Source organism: Cololabis saira, chromosome 20 (assembly GCF_033807715.1).
Source record: "Cololabis saira isolate AMF1-May2022 chromosome 20, fColSai1.1, whole genome shotgun sequence".
Classification (NCBI taxonomy): Eukaryota; Metazoa; Chordata; class Actinopteri; order Beloniformes; family Belonidae; genus Cololabis; species Cololabis saira.
The window spans coordinates 26,810,811-26,831,468 of record NC_084606.1 but is presented as its reverse complement, the minus strand read 5'-3'; the positions used below and the strand labels follow the sequence as shown (position 1 = coordinate 26,831,468).

Genomic DNA, 20,658 nt, shown 5'->3' with positions numbered 1-20,658 from the left:
AAGAATAGAAAGTAATGATATCTAAGCAGGGAAATATACCAGTCTGAATAATCGGTCAGCGGCAACGAGGCGATACCTGGCTGTTATTAAAAAAACATGGTGGTTGCTAAGTTGATACAGAGCAGAAAAGTATGGTAACAAGAATGAATAAGTAGGTAGTCTGTCTATATATGACAGGAAAAATGGAAAAATGTGTCTTTTTTGTACATTTGGTACAAAATGACATTATGTTTTAATATGATTCTCACATTGATCATTGCTTCTTCAATAGAAAACTACATGTATGTGTATAATCACAGTTTGCTACTGTTTTTATACATATATATAGATAGATTTTTTTTAGGTTTTTAGATTTATTTATTTGCACAGTTAAAAATTACACAAATAAAAGTAACAACTTTACAAATTAAAGTGCAGGAAGAGGTGAAAACTCAAAGAGCTTATCAGGTGCCTCCACCTATAGTTAACATAGAATTTAATATCATACTTATAAGAACAAAATATACAAATGAGCAATTAGAAATCTATAGATGATAGAAATAAATGAAAATTACAAAGAATTAACACAAAATAAAAATTATCGGATATATGAATAACGATAAAGAGTACAATTAAATAATTAAGAAACAAACAAAAAATAAACGACTAAATAACAAACCAAATAAACACAAACAAAAAATAATTTCAAGGAGATTACACAAGACGATAAAATGTGTCAGCACATCCATTACTTATGCCAGAGCAGTTCCATTTACAAAACAAAAATGAAGTGGTGTTTCAGACATCCTTTAAAAGATAGATAGATAGATAGTTTTTAAGAAACAACTAGGATTTCTTTTAACCACTTTAGGATAAATTGTACCAATTTTACAAAGCTAGCATTAGCCACCTCAGAGAATAACAATGAATAACGTTTCTCCTGGAAACTAACAGAACAACAGACACCTATCAAAAAGGAAAGTCTCGTCAGAGCAGATCAAAAACCATCTGTACCTTTGACGGTGAGAAGAGTGAATAAGCTGGAGCTAATCGCTGACAACAGTTGGCTATTACTACATAGTCAAAGTGGTCAATATTTATTTGTACAAACTCATGCATTAAAATAACTAAACCTCTCAAAGACCGAGTTCGCGGCCTTTCCTGCCCATCAGTCTCTCATCCAGGGAGTAAATCAGCTCCACATGTATCACATCTGGGTGCCGTGATTAACCGGATTGACCGGCTATGCTTCTTTAACCAGGTTAGCGCTACCGTACAACATGAAGAGAATCAGGTCGGTCCCGGTACAGAACCCTGGTCATCTCCAACCTGCTTACTTCAATGTCCTCCTGGCTGGCTCGCCAGCTTTCACAGACGGTCCAGAACGCTTTTAATGAATTCTTGTCGTGTCAATGCCCATTAACCTGCACTGGCTACCAGTGGCAGCTTCAACCAACTTTAAATCACTTCTGGTCTCCTGCAGAGGGATATCTGGGTCAGCTCCACCTCAACTCACTCATTCAGGTTTGTTATTCCACGTCTTCACAGAAACACCGTCTGGCAGCGACATCCTTACGCACAAGCTACTCTCAGTCCAGACACTTGTCACGACTTCCACGCTGGTGGAACGACCTGCCAGTTGCTATTAGGTCAGGAGCATATTTCTCTGTCTCCAAGAAGCTCACGAAGATCCACCTTTTCCGCCTTCGATTTCTCTCTTACCTGCCAAACAAAACTTAACAGAATCTTCTGCACTTCTCTATTTAAGGTGATTCTCCAGCTGTACTTTCGTTTGTTTATTTTCCCACTTTCACCTTTGTAATTACCTTTAAGCTTGCATCCCAACTTAGTCACAATCTCCGAACTTGTAACACCAAACATCTAAAAAAGACATTTTGACAGAGTTAATTTAGGAATGGAAAGAATTTAGTTGAGAGAAAGTCGTCAGATATACACCCCGTTCTGTTGCATCTTGTTTATCAGTTTACTTTAAAGTCAGTTTTGCCTTCTTCTAAACACAGTTTTTTTTTCAACAATGCATAAAGAAATTATTTCTTTACCTGATTACATTTTTGATGTTTTTTAGGTTTTCACCGTGCATGTCTGGCGGCGTGTTTTCCCTCTAATCCCTTCATTGTTCGCTGTGAAACTGGCCCACTTTCCAGCACATTATAAAACACAAGCAGCAGTGTATTTTTGTACATTTGCAGACAACAGTGGGATCGTTTGAAATGCATTTTCTATCAGAAACAAAGGGCTTGTGAAGCATACTTTGACCTGCTAAACAGTATTCAGCAGTCTGACGGCATGGCTGTGCAAATGTTTAAATAAACACTGCTGGGGAGGCTGAAGTAGGTTTAAAAAAGACTATTTCTCTTCTTATCTACAAGAACGTATCATCCTTCTCAGCTTCTTCTCACCATCCGATTCATGTACGTCGTCTAATACCTTCAAGTGGTTTCAAGGCTTTTCGGTGCACCTTTAAACACCCTTTTAGGGCCTGACTGAGTTATTTTAACCTGCCTGTAAAAAGTTAGTGTTGCTGACACCTTAAGTGTGACAAAATGTCAAGGATGGAGAATATTTAACTTGGACATTCAGTATGGAGAAATGGTTATAGTATATAGTAGAGTATAGTACCTTTCAGGAAAAAAATGATTTTAGTTTGCTTTTGAAGGATGTTTGTAGGAAACTATTTATATTAATTACATGAAGGAAGGGCTAACCTATTTTTCTTTTTCCTTTTTCTTTTTTTTTTTGAGGATTCAGTATCCAGAGAGAGGTATTGCAGATAAGTTAGTTGAAAAACAATTAGGCCTACTTTCTGTTCTGCAGCTTTCCTGCATCCTTATTGGCATCAGAGATTATGATAAACAACAAAGTATACATTTTTGATGAGAAGAAATCCCACATCCTGGCAGTCCATAAGTAAGAGAAGTGGTAAAACTCAAGAGTACTACCTCTTTTTCTTTCATCTGCTGCTATTTTCCAGATTAGATAGTGAGCCTGAGCAAATATATATTTTTAACTAAGACAAAACTGGAGCCTCGCGTGACGCTCAGCTGAAAGAAGTCGCTCTCACATGACTGTCTTGTGACTTCCAAAGACGGATACATTTAGTATCAGTTTGCTAATGGCTTCATTTTTAATGTAGAAAAGGAGGAAAAGAAGAGACATATATAGTGGTTTACTATTCTATGATTTCTTTATTATAGGATCAGCTTTTGTTTGTCTGAATGGATCCAATACGCTAAATATGGAGACGGCTTATGACCCATTATCCTCCTTGGTATGATTATCGATAATCCCTCAAAACACGTCCAGCCTGAATCAGAACGTGTTGTGAGCGTACGGTGCAGTCATTTCAATACCTAATACAAGCTGCTGCTTGACGCATCACACACTAATAATCACCCCAATCAATCAGGGTTCTCATTCAGAAAGTGACGAATTTGGAAAAAGAGGTGACACGTAAACTAGCTTGAAAGGTCCAGGCACCTGCAAAGCAGCTCTAGGTTCACAGTAAACTAGAAAAACAAGTAAAATCAAGCAGCTGTTAGCACTTTTAAGTCCAACACTAATGTCCTTGGGACAATAAAGTTGATCTCATCTCATGTTATCATGTTGAGGAGGACATTTATCTGCAGATTAGTGACCCTGATGCAGTTATCTGCTATAAAATGTCTGAAACACCGTGTGAAAGAGATGTCTACTGAAGCAAACAGCAAATGATTCATAAAAGAGCCAATTAAGGAGAAGTTGTTATTTGAAAACATGTTCGAATATGCCTTTTAATTTAATCTGTAAATGATATGTCCTTTTAAACATTTATTTGCAAGCCAGGCCTAAAGTATAGTTATTTTTTAGTGTAAGGTAGCGTTGTTGACAATAATTGCAAATAAGACTTTTCTTTTATGGTTTGGTATGGATGTCAACGTCAGGTCTGTAATCGAGGGCGCTACTGGAGCTTGGATCGAGACGTGTTTCAGACCGTGTCGTGAGTATTATTGTGAGAATCATTATCAACCCTTTCTATCAGGCATCGAGTCAGTATCGGACCGGTCTTAGAAGTGATTTAGGATCATCATTTCCGAAGAAGTTCAAATGAATGTTTAAGAACAATCCAGGTTTGATTAAACATAAAGAAACGCGAGTAAACTAAAAAATGAATAATATTCAAAGGGGGTAAACGGCTTCGGCCGATTAAGTAACTGAAATCATTTAGAAAGGACTTATGATGACATCCGTTATCATGAAGCCGCAGGCTAAGGTTTCACATACAAAAGCAGATATCTTTGATATCTGCAGCTCGGCATCAGTCAGGATTTGTTAACCAGTTTCTGATCCAAACTGGTTACAGTCCTGCAGCGCAGTGAGCAGTTTAGATATAGAGTTGAGACTAAAAAAAGCGAAAGAGAGGAGAGAGGATGCACAGAGAGGTTTAAGGATGAAGAAGAGACTACACTATCCTTAAATACAAAGTACAAATAAGTTGACTAGTGTTCATTTATTGTTATTTTAGGGTGTTTCTCTTGCCTGCTGTGTTGCTTAAGTGCTTAATAAATGAAAGCAGTAAATATATATATATATATATACATATATATATATATATATATATATATATATATATATATATATATATATATATATATATATATATATATATATATATAGTATATATATGTATATGTCTTGGGAGCTTGTCATACCATCCTGGGAGGTCTACACCATTAACTGCAGTCAGAAACACCATGAGAGCAGAGCAAAGGTTTTCAGCAGGGACTCAAAATGGGTCGTGATGAGCCAAAAATATTTAGTGTTTTTCTTTACACAGCCCAAGTTGGGATCGGAGCTTGAGGCAGTAACGTTCTCCAAGATCTTAAGATAGACCTAAAAACATCTCATGATCGCCCCGTATCACAAGGAGACACAACAGAACACACAACCCTTAACAAACACTTAACTATAATATTTTTCATAAAATGTTGTCCTCGGGCAGAGTGAGGACGGTGATAACTGTCCTATTGCATAATAAAACCCAAATAAATGGATGGATTCACACCCTCCAGCTCAATAATGGTTAATTCTACTATCAGGACCACTACCTGCGGAGAAGACGACCACAGCATCTAAGCATCCATCGCTGGCCTCATACCCTGAGAGTAACGGGCTACAGAGGGAACAGAGACGAGAGCGTTTCTCAAGGTCAGGGGAGACTAACCCACTGCTGCCTTGCTTGATGTAACCGTGGGATCCGGTTTAACGGGGCTCTTCAGAAATCTCCAGAATCCTCCGGAGTCGCATTTGTATGAAACTCTTGTTGGTTTGCAAATGGACCAAAAAGTCTCGAGTTGGTTCGTCTGCTGACTGGATGCCAGGCGGGATTGTGACCTTAAGCACGGTTGGCCTCTCAGCGATGGCACAAACACCCGTGACCGGGGAGCCGAGCCGGAGCAGCACCCCCCCCCACCACCCCAGGGGAGCACAGCACAGCTGGGGAGAGGTGCTGGGCTTTAAGCCTGTTCCCTGCTAGGAAAAGAGAGCCGCAGTGAAACTGAAGACACGGAGGACAACGACTGAGGACCTGCACTGTAAACAGTTCGGAAAAATCCACAACAAACAGCGTCGTTTTTGCAGAAGCATCTGTTACCTGTTCTACACCTTTAATTCAAATCAAACTATTTATGCTTCTGGTTAATTATAATTGATGATAATGAGTTAAGACCAGTACTCGAGTTGAGGGGGGATGAGGGGGGATGGCATCCCCCCTGAAATAAAAAACAGTCAAAATCATCCCCCCTGTAAAACTGCCATCCCTCCTTTCCATCCCTTATGTTATTTCATCAATGAATGTGGTTTTACTGCTATTTCAACATTTAGAGTCACCACCAGAAAAATAACACCAGAAAAATAACTTATTTGACTATTTTTACCTGTTTCAAGTAAATTTTCACTTGAAATAAGTAGAAAAATCTGCCAGTGGGACAAGATTTATCTCTCATTACAAGCAAAAAAATCTTGTTCCACTGGCAGATTTTTGTACTTATTTTAAGTGAAAATCTACTCTAAACAGGTGAAAATTTTTGTTTTTTTCTAGTGATGAGTCTTGTATAAAGTGTAATGAGATTGTTTTACTAAAATGAGACATTTTAACTAGAAATAAGACAAATATTCTTGTTAAGATTTTGAGTTTTTTCAGTGATCCATTTTACTTATCCTGTGAAGGACAGAGTCATATTGATAAGTTCAGAAAACTGTTTTTTATTGTTGTGTTTTGATGTATTTGATGTAAGCCCAGTGGATATTTAAAGCTTACAGAAGGCTGCATTTAACTGCTGCTATGTCATTCCTGCAGTATTTATGCAGGTGTTTTGGTCAGTGCTATTATTTGTAATATATTATATTATTTGTAATCAGCACAAATGATCTGTCCCCATATGATAAAATCCACCATCCCCCCTGATTTTTTTTTACAACTCGAGTACTGGGTACAGGTTACGTAAGGTGAGGCCACTTTTCAGAACTAAAAGTCTTCTATAGGTCTGCAACACATATAAAGGTCAAATGCACAATCCCCTGCAAGGCAAACTGCCGGGTGAATTTGAAGGCACGTGCTGCTTTCTTTAGATGGTAATATAATATAGTGGCACGCTGAGAGAGTCCGTCTGGTTATTTAGCAGATGATTCAAGTGTAAACCAAAAGAAAATGAGAGAAAGACCCCAACTGTGTCTCTTTTTTCTTTTTTTTTGGCACCCATCTGGTGTCTCTGTGACGGTGTGACAGCTGAGAGTAGATATCTGAATCCAGTGAAACGCCATCGAGCCCAGCTTCCTTGCCGGTGACTTAATCTTCATCTCATTTGAGGCCCCCGTCTGCAAATTTCAGCCGTACTTGCAAAACCAAACCTCCATTTTTTCAAACAGGAGCAGTCAAATAAAAGGGAAAGTGGAGCAAGTGCTAATCGTGATGAAAGCAGAGCTCAATCTCAGGGTCTCATAAAACAATTTGCAGCTATAAACAACATCAGTGTCTACAGAAATGTGGGGTTATGTAAGCATTTTATTTAAAAAAAAAAAATAGAAAACTGCCACTGGAGTATGAGAGTATACTAAAAGAGGAGTGTGGAATGACTCATCACATATTTTATAATTCAAACAAGCATATCCAATTATAAAGACATAAACAGTCCACTGCAGATCAGTGCAACATCTTTTACATTCAGTCCGGGAACAAAACGTCCAGGGAAGGGTGAAATCTCTGTACTGTAGAAGGGATTATATTTACCTACTATCCTTCACTCCTCATCTATTGATCAGCTGGCTGACCCGACCATCCCTGTGGCTCTAGCGGCCGGTTCAGCGTTCCAGATCAGTTCTCTGTTCACTGGAGACTCACAAGGATCGTATCTCATCTCAAGATCACATTATCTCTCTATTATCTATACCCGTCAGGGGCTGGAGGGAGTGTGCTGCTGTTGCTAGTGGAAGTGGAGGAAGGGTGGACTCCGTGGGTCAGCAGTCTGACCAAATGACCGTCGTACATGCTCGACAACCGGCTAAAGGCCACCACATACAGTAGCATAGGAAACAGGAGGAAATCCATACAATCACCAGTTCACACAACGCAAATACAAGCCAAAGTTTGCATTGCAGACAAATTGGATCAGAAGTCTCCGGCCGTCTGTTTCGGAGTAGTTGAAGAGTGAATGAGGAGCCACGCCAACGATGAGGCCGCGCTCCCGCTGCGAGGGGAAACGTATATCAAATACCTCACAGAGGATGGCAAAGGAAGTACGGGTGTAGTAGGACTCACTGAGCGAGCCGGTTGAACTTTCAGAGAGAAACCCAACCTTTTTGATGCTCCCAGCGTGACTTATCAAAACAAACTTGAGACGGAGCAAGCGACGCTGCCAGCTCTTTACAACAAAGCGAAACATGGAGCCTCACAGGGAGCTACTTTGACCATAAGCCCTCATTCAGACATGTTGAGGGGCTGGAGTGGAGTCCTCAACTAACCTGGAGGTGAACATGTCAGTACACTGTCTGAATGACCTCCCCTCTGGTACTTTTCTGTGCAGTTTTTTCCTTGTTCATCTGACTTGCACAGGCATAGTAGGACATATGCAAAGTTTCCAACACAACAGAGGAATCCTACAGATAGAAATATTAGAAAAATGTATTATAGCAATGTCCGAACTTTCCTCTTTCATCCTTAATAACTGAGCTTCAGTAATCTGTTGTTTTGTTTAAGGCTTCTAAATGAACAGGAAATGTTTAAAGCACTTGAGCTGCAGCTGCAGACTCTGCTCTCTGACTACACTGTCCATCAGTTTTGTTTTAGCACGGTGCTAAGCACTGATTAACCTGAGAAAACTGTCACTATAGGAGGACTTGAAGACTTCTGTAACTTTTCATCATAACAAAAATATGTATCTCTGCAGCTACTTCAATCGGCGGACCTTTTACATGAATAGTTATCATGATGAAATGATGTAAGGAAGCTGTTACTCTATAGACTCAAATGATGGTGCTCCCCATCCCTATCAGAGGCTTATCTGAATGAAGAATGAGGACCATTTAATGAAGAAGTGGCTGGATGACTGAACTCCAGCAGTTTAGCAGCTTAACTAATGTTCAGATTCATGTGCTATAATTAATGCTGAAATATACAGCAGATGAGCTATCTCCTTCCTTCATTATGCTCACATAAAAGTTGTAATTGCCCGATAAAGAGCCGAAAGACCTGGAAAACTAATGGATCTGGAAAACAAAACCTTAAAGTGTGAAAGACCCTGTCGCTGAAAAGTGTGAAGTCATCACAAAACGAGGACCTTTTATAATGTGAACTACGTCGTCTGAGTGTAGCTTGAGAAGTCTGGATCAGGTGGAAAACATCAGCCTGGAAAACCTGCAAAACCAGCAGCAAGGTAGCAGCCGTTAGCTTTCATGAAGAATGAACCAGACAGCTGAGTGGCTGCATTTACCCACAAATTATGAAACTTCATAAAAATAGAACTTAAGAATGACATGCTAGTTTACAAGTAAAGAGCATATTAAATCTAAAAGAAATGTGTTTCTCCTCATGAAATGCTGGACGCACTAGGCTGCTTAACATTTAACACCCATATCTAATTCATCCCATCGTTGTTGAATGATTCGGTAGAAAATGCAACGTTTTTCTTCATGTGCAAACAAATTTAAATCTGCATGCAGACATATCCACCTTGACTTCCAGACCTTTAATGTCCACCTTATACTTTCTGGCTCCCTCTTCCAAGGACGCTGAGCTGCATTTGGAAGACAAATTGACTCCCAAACTAATGTGATTTTCTCCCCCCCAAACTTTTTTGCTTAGTATTGTGTGCCCTGTCTTGATCCAGTTATGAGCATATTGCAGGAAATAAGCACATTTCAAAGCCAGACGTTATCCAGCATATTCCGCGCATGGGTATGCATATGTAAAGACAAAAGCTGTTATTTCGGATGACACAAAGCACTTACAAAACTGAACGTCATTCTTGGTGTTTGTGCAAACTAGTGCAGAAGAAATTAGCAATTAGTCGCTTACTGAGTCCATTTGGGAGCCTATTTATCAAATAACTTTCATTTTTGAAAGTTGCCTAAAAACATGTATGTTTACAGAGAATAAAAATAGCCTAATTCTCTTTAATCTAGTCAGAATTTTCTTATTTAAAGCAAAATATCTCTGCCAATGGGATAGAAAAAATCTAGACTACAATTTTTAAACTACTGTATAAAAATAGTCTAAAATAGTCTTCTAATTTTCTTGAAACAACACTTTTTTACTTTCTTCTGCTGTAAAGGCAGTAAAAACCTCTGAGGTTTTGCAGTATACTGCCGGTGACGTTAACCTGTCAGGGCTGCAGCTGTGTGGAACAGACGCTTTCTCACATTTTCTTCTTCGTTAAATGTCGTTCTGCAGCTTTTATGTTTCATATTTAGCCTGAAAGTGCAGACAGGAAAGGCTTTTTAACCTCTAAGCTTAAAGTGCAAGAGAAGTACTGCTGTTAACAGGGGGAGGGGTTGAAATTAGCAGAGGGAATGTGATTCTCTTGAGGGAGAAAAAAACACCCACAGGTCTGTCTACACTTGGCCCACTTAGTGCCCGTTAGAGACTTCCCCACGCCAGACATCTCTGCTGTACCACTGCTGCAGGATCTTACTACCGGTACCTCCTGGGGATCTAGAAACTGTGCTGCAGCAGTGCAGCAGCCATGTGATAACTGGGACTTCTGCCCACTGTATGATGGCTGCAGCACACATGAACAGGCCGGTCTGAACCGAAGGATGCAACTAGAGATGCATCGAAAATCTTCCACCACTGTGCCACACCTATCCCTGAGTCACGTGTCTGAGAGGAAGTGAGAGCTCGGAAAATGAGGTGTAGAAACACTCTATAAGCACACTAGTGCATGCGCCTTGTGCAGAAAGGTCCTTTCCTACACAGAGGGCTAATAGGAGAAGATTGCATGTTGTAAGAAAGGCGGAGTGGCCTTATAAAAAGGGGTCGGAGGCATACATATGAAGACACAAAGTCTGTCTTTGCACGGCGCCCACAGAGAGAGCCAGAGGACACACGAGGAGTAGCTGCAGAGGCAGAACAGCGAGTGTACGAGAAGGGAAGGCATGGCGCTGATTGACTGGGTGACCCAAAAGAAAAGGCACAAAACTATCGATTCCACTGACGTGTACTCACTTCACAAGCACAAAGTGTAGCAAGGATAACATCTTCTCTTAAAGCAACAGCATGATTAATAAATGCAATGTGGAGAAGTCAGTGGACTCCTGCTCTCCGATCAACAAAACATCCAAAACACAAAGGCAGATTCTGCATAAAGGGGCTGGATCTGAAAGTAAAAGTCTTATTCAACCTCTGTGTGAGCAGATTTGGACGACTGCAGGCCAAACACACCCTCTCATAAACCAACGTGGCCTCTGTGTATTTACAGCAGCTCTGGGACATGAACCATGGCAACAACAGACCTGCAAATACTGCAGCTCTGACTGTCTTCATGATGTATGTCGTATTTGCTGCAAATGTCAAGATCTACAGTCACTAACCCACATTCAGTAGTTTTTCTTGTTTTCTGTACGTCTTGACTGAGGTTTGCTCACCCCACCACAGCGGCCTTGTGATGGAGGACATGTTTATCCCATTTCTCAACCAATGACAGAGGCAGGCGAGCTCATATTTGATGGCATCGTCATTTAATGAAAGCAAAAGTGACTCATGCAACGCTAAGTGGTTCTACATGGCAATATTATCTTTAAAAAAACCATGCAAAATTAATTATCAACCACATAAGGAAACATGCTGAGTCATAAAAATAAAGTATCTAGCCATCAGGAGCACCAGGAGGTTGTTTTTTTTTCTAGGCCATTAAATGAAGCTACTGGAGAGTAGAAGAGAAGGAAACAAATATAATCCAAAACAAATCTGTATGTGCATAATTCAACTCATCCTTACAGCTTGTGGATACCGGCTAACAGTTTTAGCTATGTTAGACAAATAATTGACCATATCCCCTACTTTAGTTCATGTGGGTTTGTCCAAGTTTCTAGAAGGGAACTTAAACGGAGCTCAAATACTAAAACATAAAGGTGGTCACAAACGTTGGGGGATGATAAGAAACTAAGCTGCATAAAATCTTCTTTTATTTTCTTTTTTCTTTACTAGCACTGGTGGCACTGGGAAGATAGTGAAGCAACGTTGTCCACCCAAACAGCCAAGATAGTTGATGATGATGCCAGGACTTTTAGTGACCTTTTCCCAATCTCAGTCGACTTGTTAAATCATTTCAAACTTAAATAAGATCTTCTTTTGTTGTTTTTTGGTTCTGATCATCCTCATCTTTATCCTGCTGTAGTTGCCACCTGGTTGAAAATAGCCTGTTAGCAGAGTAAAAACAACTTCTGCCTGCATCATGTTGCATGTTGCAAAGGCGTTACGGTACTAAAGTGACACAGATTGTGTTTGTTTTACCGCTGAACTCACTTTTGAAATGTAAAAGTTTCAAACTGAATCCATAAATGACACAGTTCAGGATGGTACCTTTAACTGTGGGATATCTGGTCTAAAATATCTCTAAAGCATCCAAAAAATGTGTAAAATAAATCAAAGCTCTGTCAGAAATGACACAGACGGGGGAGTTATTAATTGACACTTGTCATAATAACAAAAATACATCCTGCAGTAACTAGTGATCGATCAGACTGCTCATCCCTTGTGGGGGATGTGTCCCTGGTGCTGACGCGGCTCTGATCCGTGACGTGGAGCAGGTCCTCACCTTTGAGCAGGGGCAGCGGGGTGAGCTCCACCTGGGAGCTCTGGTAGCGGAACTGGGACGAGCTGTGGGACCTCCTCTGCCGGGCTCTGCGCATGGACCTGCGCGGGAAGCCGTCCACCTTCTCTGCAGACGGCACCGAGAAGCTGGTGGTCGGCGAAGACGGGCTGGACGGAGGCAGCTTGGTCGTCTCCATGACGGACGTGGATGGCGGGCGCGGTGCGTCCGTGTGCGTAAAAGACGCGTCTAGGAGGACGGATGGATGAATGGGCTGGAGGGTGGAGGAGTGGAGGAGTGGGTGGCTTTCTGAATCACAGATGGATGATGAATTGATCGGGTTGAATAGGCGCTCGATGGGTGGCAATGGAGGAGGAGGAGGTGGAGGGCGAGGGATGAGGAGAGGGGTGAGAAATAACGGGGAGGAGAGGTGCAGAGGCGGAGGAGAGGTGAGGAGAGCGAGATTTTCCGGCTGTCCAGTCCCGTGGTGTCTGCCTGGGTGTCTCTATCAGAGTCGGGTTGGGAATGGCAGCAGCAGCATCCCTGAAATCTTCAGTTTTTTTCCACAAACCGACGAAAAAGGCGCATGTGTATCATCCCCGGAGCAGAAGCAGCCCAGATGATGCTCAGACAGGCGCGTCTCCTCAGACACACACGCCTCTGCTGCTGCTGCTGCTGCGCTGGCGTCACACACACACTCTCACACACACACCGAGTCATAGGCCTGAATCTGGATATTCATGTGGTATCATACAGCCGAGCTCCCAGAGAAGATGGAGGGGAAATCACAGCAACTAGGAAACTATTAACGCGTTTGTTTATCCAACGCAAAACAAAAATAAAAAAAGGACTCCTGGTCAGTTTACAGTTTATTCTCCTCGATTTTCCTCCTTGTGGATAGGATCAGTAGCCGGTCCTGGCGGTGAATGATGATATCATAAAATCATCAATCTGGGCCCACCTCGGCTGCCGCATCACTGTTGTCCTTCTGGATTGTTGTTGTTTTTTTGTTTTGTTTTTTATAAAACGGATCCTTTGTCGATTGTTGCAGCCCCCCCTAATTATTTATATTTCTCTCTGAGAAGGATGAATGCTCTCGTCTGGCTTTGCGAGCAGCCTCTTGCAGCTCCTCCAGGTCGGAGAAACAAACGGTCCCTCAGCGAGCCGACATGTGCGGGTCCTCCGCCGACGGCCGACGCACAGCCAAGCCCCGCAGCCCCGCAACCCGCAACCCGCAGCCCGCAACCCGCAGCCCCGCGCCGTCCCTTCCTCCGCGGAGAGAGGACGATCAAACCCCCGGGAGGAAAATTACGCACAGCAACGCAACCGCAGGCCCGCCTGTTACACAACAGCGCCCCGTCTGTGTCTCTCCGACTGATGCGTTTTGCTCCTGTCCCCCTTTTCGGTTCCCGTCATCCGGTTGTCTTGCAGCGCTCCAGAGATGCGTCAGTGCGCACGCAGCGAGCCAGGGACGCAGGAAAACAGTCACATCGCTTTTCAAAATAAAATTAAAAAAGCTTCTGGGTTAACATTTACGCAGGAACAGAAGTTTCAGGTATTAAGGTAATACTGTAATCATAATGGCAACATTCATTGAAAATGAATTAATTATAAATAATGCTATAATATTATTATTATATAAAATTATATAATACGTTTTTTCGTTATTTTTTGTTTTTTAAACACATTTTCAAATAGAGAAATAAATAAAGTGACTTAGAAAGTTAATTTAGGAATATGTTTTCCACTCAGGGATTTAAATAAGTAATTCTGTTTTCCTTTTTTGTTTTTTCTTTTCCCCACTGCACTTTGAAATTGTTTACAAAATTACATTTTCTAAACCTATTATAATCACTGTTTATCCTCTCCTTTTCCCTTTTCTGCAGCCCTTTGGGCCTTGAACAAAGACAAACAGGTGAATTCCTGCAAATCAGTGCAGATCAAAGCTTTTACAGAATTCCAGTTCAGGGCTTCAAAGTTAGGAAGGTTCCCGAAGCCATCTAGGAAGTTAGTATGTTGCTGGTTGTTTTGCTTTAACAAAACTGTCAATTGAAATCCATAAAGGTTACTATTCTTCTCATACTCCATGGCACCATGAAACAAAAGAGCTCGTGAAGCAGATTGGAAAATGTCCATCATATGTGCTGATGAAGGTTAGCGCGGTTACCAGCTCCATCAGGCTGATACATGAGGGTGGAGCGTGATGAGCATGGTGAGGGAGTGATGGTGGTTTGCTATTGGCTAAGCTGACTGTCAATCAAAAGGCAATGCCCCATATTACAAAATACAAAATAGATTATTGCTTTATATAAATTCACCTGATGTGGTACAAAAATGTTATGGACCTGAATTGGCATTGAAGTTATTTGTTGGACATTGTTGGACTCTCAACATGTGTGTTTTGGACGCTAAAGGAAGATGGAGTATCTGGAGAAAAAAAATCCAAACATACAAACTCCATTCAGAAATACACCAAAGCAGAATTCAAACCAGGACTTTCCATATGGAAAGGTGCTGGATTTTGGTGCCTCGGTGTGAAACGTAATAATACCAAGATCCCTGTTATGAAGATAAACACATTTTGATTTGTATAAGGTCATGAAAGACATAACGTCCCCTACTCACCTCTCATGCAAATCTCAATATTCCTGCAATAAAAGATGCAGAAAATGTGTGGAAACAATGTTTCTTGGATTCAAAAAATATTTCACTGGGGTTGTGCATCTGCAATCCATTCTTTATGATAATATTTCTTCACTGTGCAGAAGTCATACAAACCTTAATTCTATTTAATTGAGAGGAGAGAACAAAGTCTTTTGTCTAGAGTCACTTTGTCTTATATACCTTTGACAATCCTGTGAATTTTTTCATTCAATAATTGCTTGGGGGTTATGCTTTAGGTCTCTGGAAAGCGACTAAAGAAAACTACTCTTGTTATAGACACTATATAAATACAATCTACCGGTAATTGAGCCAACAAGGATCAGTGGAGAATGATTAAGGATGTTATGTCTTCCTCTGACCATTTTCCATCATCCTGGAAAAGTTTGACATATTTTGCAAGACAGCCCTTATTAAATTAAATATTAAATTGTAGCCAGGTATTTAAACATTTTCCTCTTCATTTGAGTTATGTATGTTGTTTTAGTCTGCAGGTTTTGCCCTTCCTCCAAGTCGAGAAGCTGCTGGGAGGCTTATACGTGCCATTATTTTGAAGGTTCAAACCAGATGCCATACTTTCTTGCACATATTGACTTGACACAGATTCCTCACCCTAAAGGTGGTGCAAGGAGAGGGAGGAATGAGGCTCCTCACTGCAGATGACGCTATAGCATGGATTTATTTATTTATATGCTTTTATTTATGTGACTGGCTTCTCTTTTTTGCATGAATCCGATTCAATCTAAGCGGATGGTGCCCGTCTGTCCTGCCTGCTCTCACCTCTGCAGAACCTCTGGATGCTGTTTCATCCAGATATGAAATATTCGCTCCTGACCTCCAGCAGCGTTGCGCTTTTGACGATCATCGGTGTTTCTGTCTGACTCCCCGCCTCCCCCTTTCTCCTCCCTCCTCCCTCCTCCCTCCTCCTCCTCTCATCCTCTCCTCCTCGCCCGTTATCTGAGGTGATCAAGTGTGATTGGTTGTAAGTTGGCTTTGAGGATCAAACCCCAGCCATTGTTCATCTGGTGTTATGTTCGCCGCCATCCCAGACCCTTCCACATATAAACTCCGGGCTGTAAAACCTTACATGCTGCAGTGAAACATAAAATATTCAAATTGATCTAAACTGCTGACGACTTGTCCTACATATGGAGCAGGCTCCAATCCCTCTGCAATGGATGGATTGATGTTCTTATTTATTTATTTATTGCCTGACAGAACATGGTAAAAAGTCTAGTTTAGTCTATTTTCACTGCAGTTACGAAGAAAATGCCCCCCTAAGACCTCAGAATTGATCAAATCTGATTCTAGTGAATTTCACAGCAATGCATCCTGTAGTGAGTTGATTTTTAGGTGAAAATTAGCTTGTTAATCAATTGCTTCCCTGCAACACATGATTCAAAGTCTGCACATTCACTGAAACTGTTCAAATATACTGAAACATCCAAGTTTTCCACAATTTATTTCAATAATTCGCCTTCATAAACAGGTCAGACAAAGTTGCTTAGAGTACAATTGTTCTTAATCATTAAACTTTTTCTTTTCTTTTTTCATTTTAATGAATTTGCTTGTTCTTTTAAAAGTTTTATTTATCTATTTTTAAATTTGGAAACGTCGAAGTTTGAATTTTCTTGAATTTGCCATCAAGAAAATACTCTACAGATTATTTGTATAAAATCACTGGAAAAGATAATTTTATGAAACAAACTGAGGATTTTCAGGGAAGATTTCAGGAATATTTTGCCAAATAAAACTATCTAAGATCCATGAAGGAAACAAACAGGATGGGGGCAGCCTGCTCTCTACACCACAACAAAGACTATTCCAGCCAATCACCACCAGGGGGAAGGGTCATGATCCCAATGTGGTGTGTTTTTTTCCTCTGGGAGCACTGGAGGAAAGGGAAGGGAAAGGGATGTTTTTTTAATGATCTGTTCAAATATCAAAAAGATGTGACACAGTCAGGAAATTGCTTACCCTACCTTTTGATTTGCTTCAAAAGATGTGAGAGTGCTGCAGAAGTGGGGCACATGAAAGTGTCCTCTGTAAAAGTAAAAACAGGCCCATGTTGTGTTTGAAGGTGTAAAGTCTTCACCACGCTTTCAACTCCCTCGAACCGTTCATGCTGTACACACTTGAAGTTTCACACTGTTAAACACGGAAGAGCACACGAGCGAAAAAACAAAAAAGAGAAACCTGCTGATTCTGATCCTTTGACTCACATCAGCCAGTGAGATGAAAACACAGCAGGTGTTGATAGTGAAAGAACGAAAGAATAAACATTCCCTAAACATCTACTCTGCTAATGTTGTATGTTAAGTTTAGTCAAGGGGTTATTGTTTGAAACCTGCAAAGGGTTACGATGGTAATACTTAGATGACTTTTTTATGTGGATGTTCCTGGGAAACAGTCTTGAAAGAGCAGGTTTTACTCCAGAATCACTACATTTGGCCTGTTTTTTTGTCTGTGGTCTGGAGCATGGCATTCATACTAACAAAAACAAAAAAAAACAGTCCTTTATACCGGCCTGTCAAGACACATTATACATCTCCATTGTGTTACTGTCTACTCCAAATGCCTCCAAGCCCAAAGACATTGGCCTTCATTTCTCCGCACAAGGTTAACATGAGGTTTCTTTTATGCAGAGAGAAGTTTAAACAGTAGTAATTAATATAGTTTCGTATTATAGTCCTTGAAAAAAGTTAACACTTTCACAAGGTGGTTGTTCCTGACCTGCTGGAGTTGCTCTCCCAGCTGGGAGGACACAGCTCCAAGTGCTCCAACTATTGGCACCACTGTCGTCTCCTCCTTCAGCCTCCATAGTTTCTAGTGTTCTTGATATTGCTGTCACTTAGGCCCAATCGCAATACTCCCCCTACTTTTCTTCACTCGCCCTTCTTTTCTTCCCTACCCCCTAAAAAAGAAGGAGGGGATTTTAGGGCACTTGAGATCTAGGGCACTTGGCCCAGGTGCCTGTCCCGATTCTCCTACTCCCCCTCGTTTTCATCCCTACCCTGAACAGGAAGCTGAGAGCCAAAAGCTGTTTTAATTTCAGCTGTAGCGCTGTTAATAGGCCACTTTATTAAGTTTTCATATTTTTTCAGGCGTAAAAGTAACCGTTAAGATCCCCAACCGGGGCTCAGTTTATCCAAATAACACCCGGCCCCGGGGAGCAGCCTCAGCTCACAGCCGGGGGGACAGACGTGATCGCCGGGTCAAGCTGCTCCGTCGTCCCGGGAGAGAAACCTGCAGCTCTGTTGAGAATTACGCTGGCGGAAATAAATCATTTAGGAAGATAAATGTTGGTTTAATAGATGAAATCTAACAGTTGTAGCTACGCCTGTTAAGAAATTTGCTCCGAAAATTTTGAGATTTCTGTCTGCCGGCTCCGCAGTTTATGGGTCCGCGTTAAATGGACGCAGAGCCTACGGCGTAGGGTACGGCGTAGGGTACGGCGTAGGGTACGGCGTAGGGTACGGCGTACGGCGTACGGCGCGCGTCGCCGCGTAACCTACACCATAGGCTCTGCATCGATTTAACGCGGAACCATAAAACAGCTCCGCTATCTTCACTTCAGCTTATCTGAAAGTGTGTAAATTACCCAGATAACAGCTTTGTGGTTTCTGAAAACTATTATATCAGAAACATCCAAAACAAATCTGACGAGTCACAGGATTATTTCTCTCTATTTCCCACAAAAAATGCTTGCTCCCTTGGTCACAATCTGAGACGAGTCTGCCTGTAGAGCCTACGGCGTAGGTTACGTAGCCTACGGCGTAACCTAACAGCCTTTTCTCCGGCGCGATCTTCGCGAACAACGGACAAAAAAGGGGTTAATTACATTCACTGAGTGAATATTATGAAAGCAAAATATATATTTCTCGCTAGAAATGTAATCAAAATGCATTTTTATGCAGAAACTAACTCAAAATATTGATTTTATTCACTAAAAAATAAGAAATGTCCGCCATGGTTTTTTTTTGGATTCAGTCCGCAAATGACGACGAAAAGCATTCTGGGAAATTTTTATAGCCCCTCGCTCACGAAGTGAGCATCTGAAATCCCTCGCTGTGAAGGGGCTATTCTCAGCCCCTAGCCCTCGTTATGCCCACTCCCCCTAGGTGAAAAGAGGAATTGGGACACCACTACCTTCACGGGAACACGCAAAATTTAGGGGGAGGGATCAAAACGAGGACGAGGGGGAGTATTGGGACGCACCCTTAGGCTTTCCATGTCGATCCACATTGCTCTCTTCAGGAGCTTCTCCATCACCACGTCCGGCTGGTTGGCCATGTGCCTGTGGAGGAAGCTCCTACCTTGACTTTGGGACCTCCAACCTACACTCAGTGCAGATGTTCCTGTACACTATAAACGCTACCTGACTGCATCATTCCACATACATTTATATATATATATATATATTTATTTATATATGTGTGTAATAAAGGCCAAAGAAAATTTAAGAAAGAAATGCATAATTTACTCATTTTGAATCAATCCTGACTTTTTTTGATTTTGCTGCAAAGTTGAGCAAAAAAACGGAATTTCTTTTCTTAAAATGTTTTTATTTGAAAGCAACATCTTCAAGCTCACATTAAATCATAAACTGTAAACTCCTATAAACCCTATATACCTATACATATATGCATATAAAATAAGAATAACTTACACAGATTATCATCTGGAAAACCCAAACCATCATTTTTGTTCAACCATGGTGCAAAGCAGCACGTGTGCTTGTAACTTTTTAGCAGCCTCTTTGTCCTCTTGCTGTCGAGTTCAGTGGGGTGAAATTATATTAAAAAAAAGAAGAATACTTTACTTGATTCACTCAAAGTGAGCACAATAAAGGATTCGTTAATTAAGCGCTGTTTTTAATCATCGCCTCAGACTCCCAGGAGAGAGGGATGTTAGTGGGCAATGAGATCTTCAGTTGTCACCATCATCAGCTTTAATGAGGCCGACCCTGACAACCTCATCGCCTCAGCCGGCTGTTTATCAGTTATTCCTGACGGAGATGTGAAGGACTTCTCTCACCTAACGTGCACCACATAAAAAAAAAAAAAAACAAGTTTCATCTACAGAGTACAAAGCCATTAAATCACATTTTACAACAGTATTAGAAACTCCTCCTAAAAACAAACGTCTCTCATTTCCTGCTGCTGTATTTATCATTTTTAATGTCTTAAATTACCACAAATCAACAAAGGTACATGCATCCCAGAGGCGTTGGTGCCTCTGGGATTAAGGGAGCTGGCCTAAAAGCAACGCTTTGAAAAACACCTACGCTAAATCTAAATCCAGGAACATCAGTTCAGTAGAAATAAAGCAGTTGAATAGCCTTTATTAATCCATATAAACTCTGAGAGGACAAACAGCTCCCTGATATCCTTTTATTGCCGGTTTCAGCTGCAGCAATAACACAGTTAAGAACAACTCATTAACTAGCTCTGTCAGCGTGCACGCAACAAACGACCTTTTACTACACAACAGTCTCTAAAAGTCTTTCAAAGAAAAACTTCAGACGTTAAATGTTGCAAGCTTTCGATAGTCATCAGCAGGAGGACGACGCGTGGGACGAGTGTACTGAGTGTACTGTTTTCCTGAAGAGGAACCACAGCACGCAGCTGCGGCAGGCCGCATGTTTCACTTTGGCGCTGGCATGGGTTCAAGCTGAAGTCAAACATGTAAATCTCTCTTATTGACTCTTCTATGA

General features: G+C 41.2%; 2 protein-coding genes across 4 annotated transcripts in view; one reads left to right on the top strand and one right to left on the bottom strand.

Annotated features, from left to right (window-relative positions):
- Positions 1 to 13,708, bottom strand: part of ppp2r5b (protein phosphatase 2, regulatory subunit B', beta) — a 58,261-nt gene extending 44,553 nt beyond the window's left edge. For both annotated transcript variants that reach the window (XM_061710702.1, XM_061710703.1), the window contains exon 1: positions 12,288 to 13,708. In XM_061710702.1, coding sequence (XP_061566686.1) covers positions 12,288 to 12,480 — 193 coding nt within the window. In that variant the 5' untranslated portion in view covers positions 12,481 to 13,708. The remainder of the gene's footprint in view (positions 1 to 12,287) is intronic.
- cct7 (chaperonin containing TCP1, subunit 7 (eta)) overlaps positions 1 to 20,658 on the top strand; it is a 418,707-nt gene that overhangs the window by 231,096 nt on the left and 166,953 nt on the right. The window lies entirely within an intron of this gene.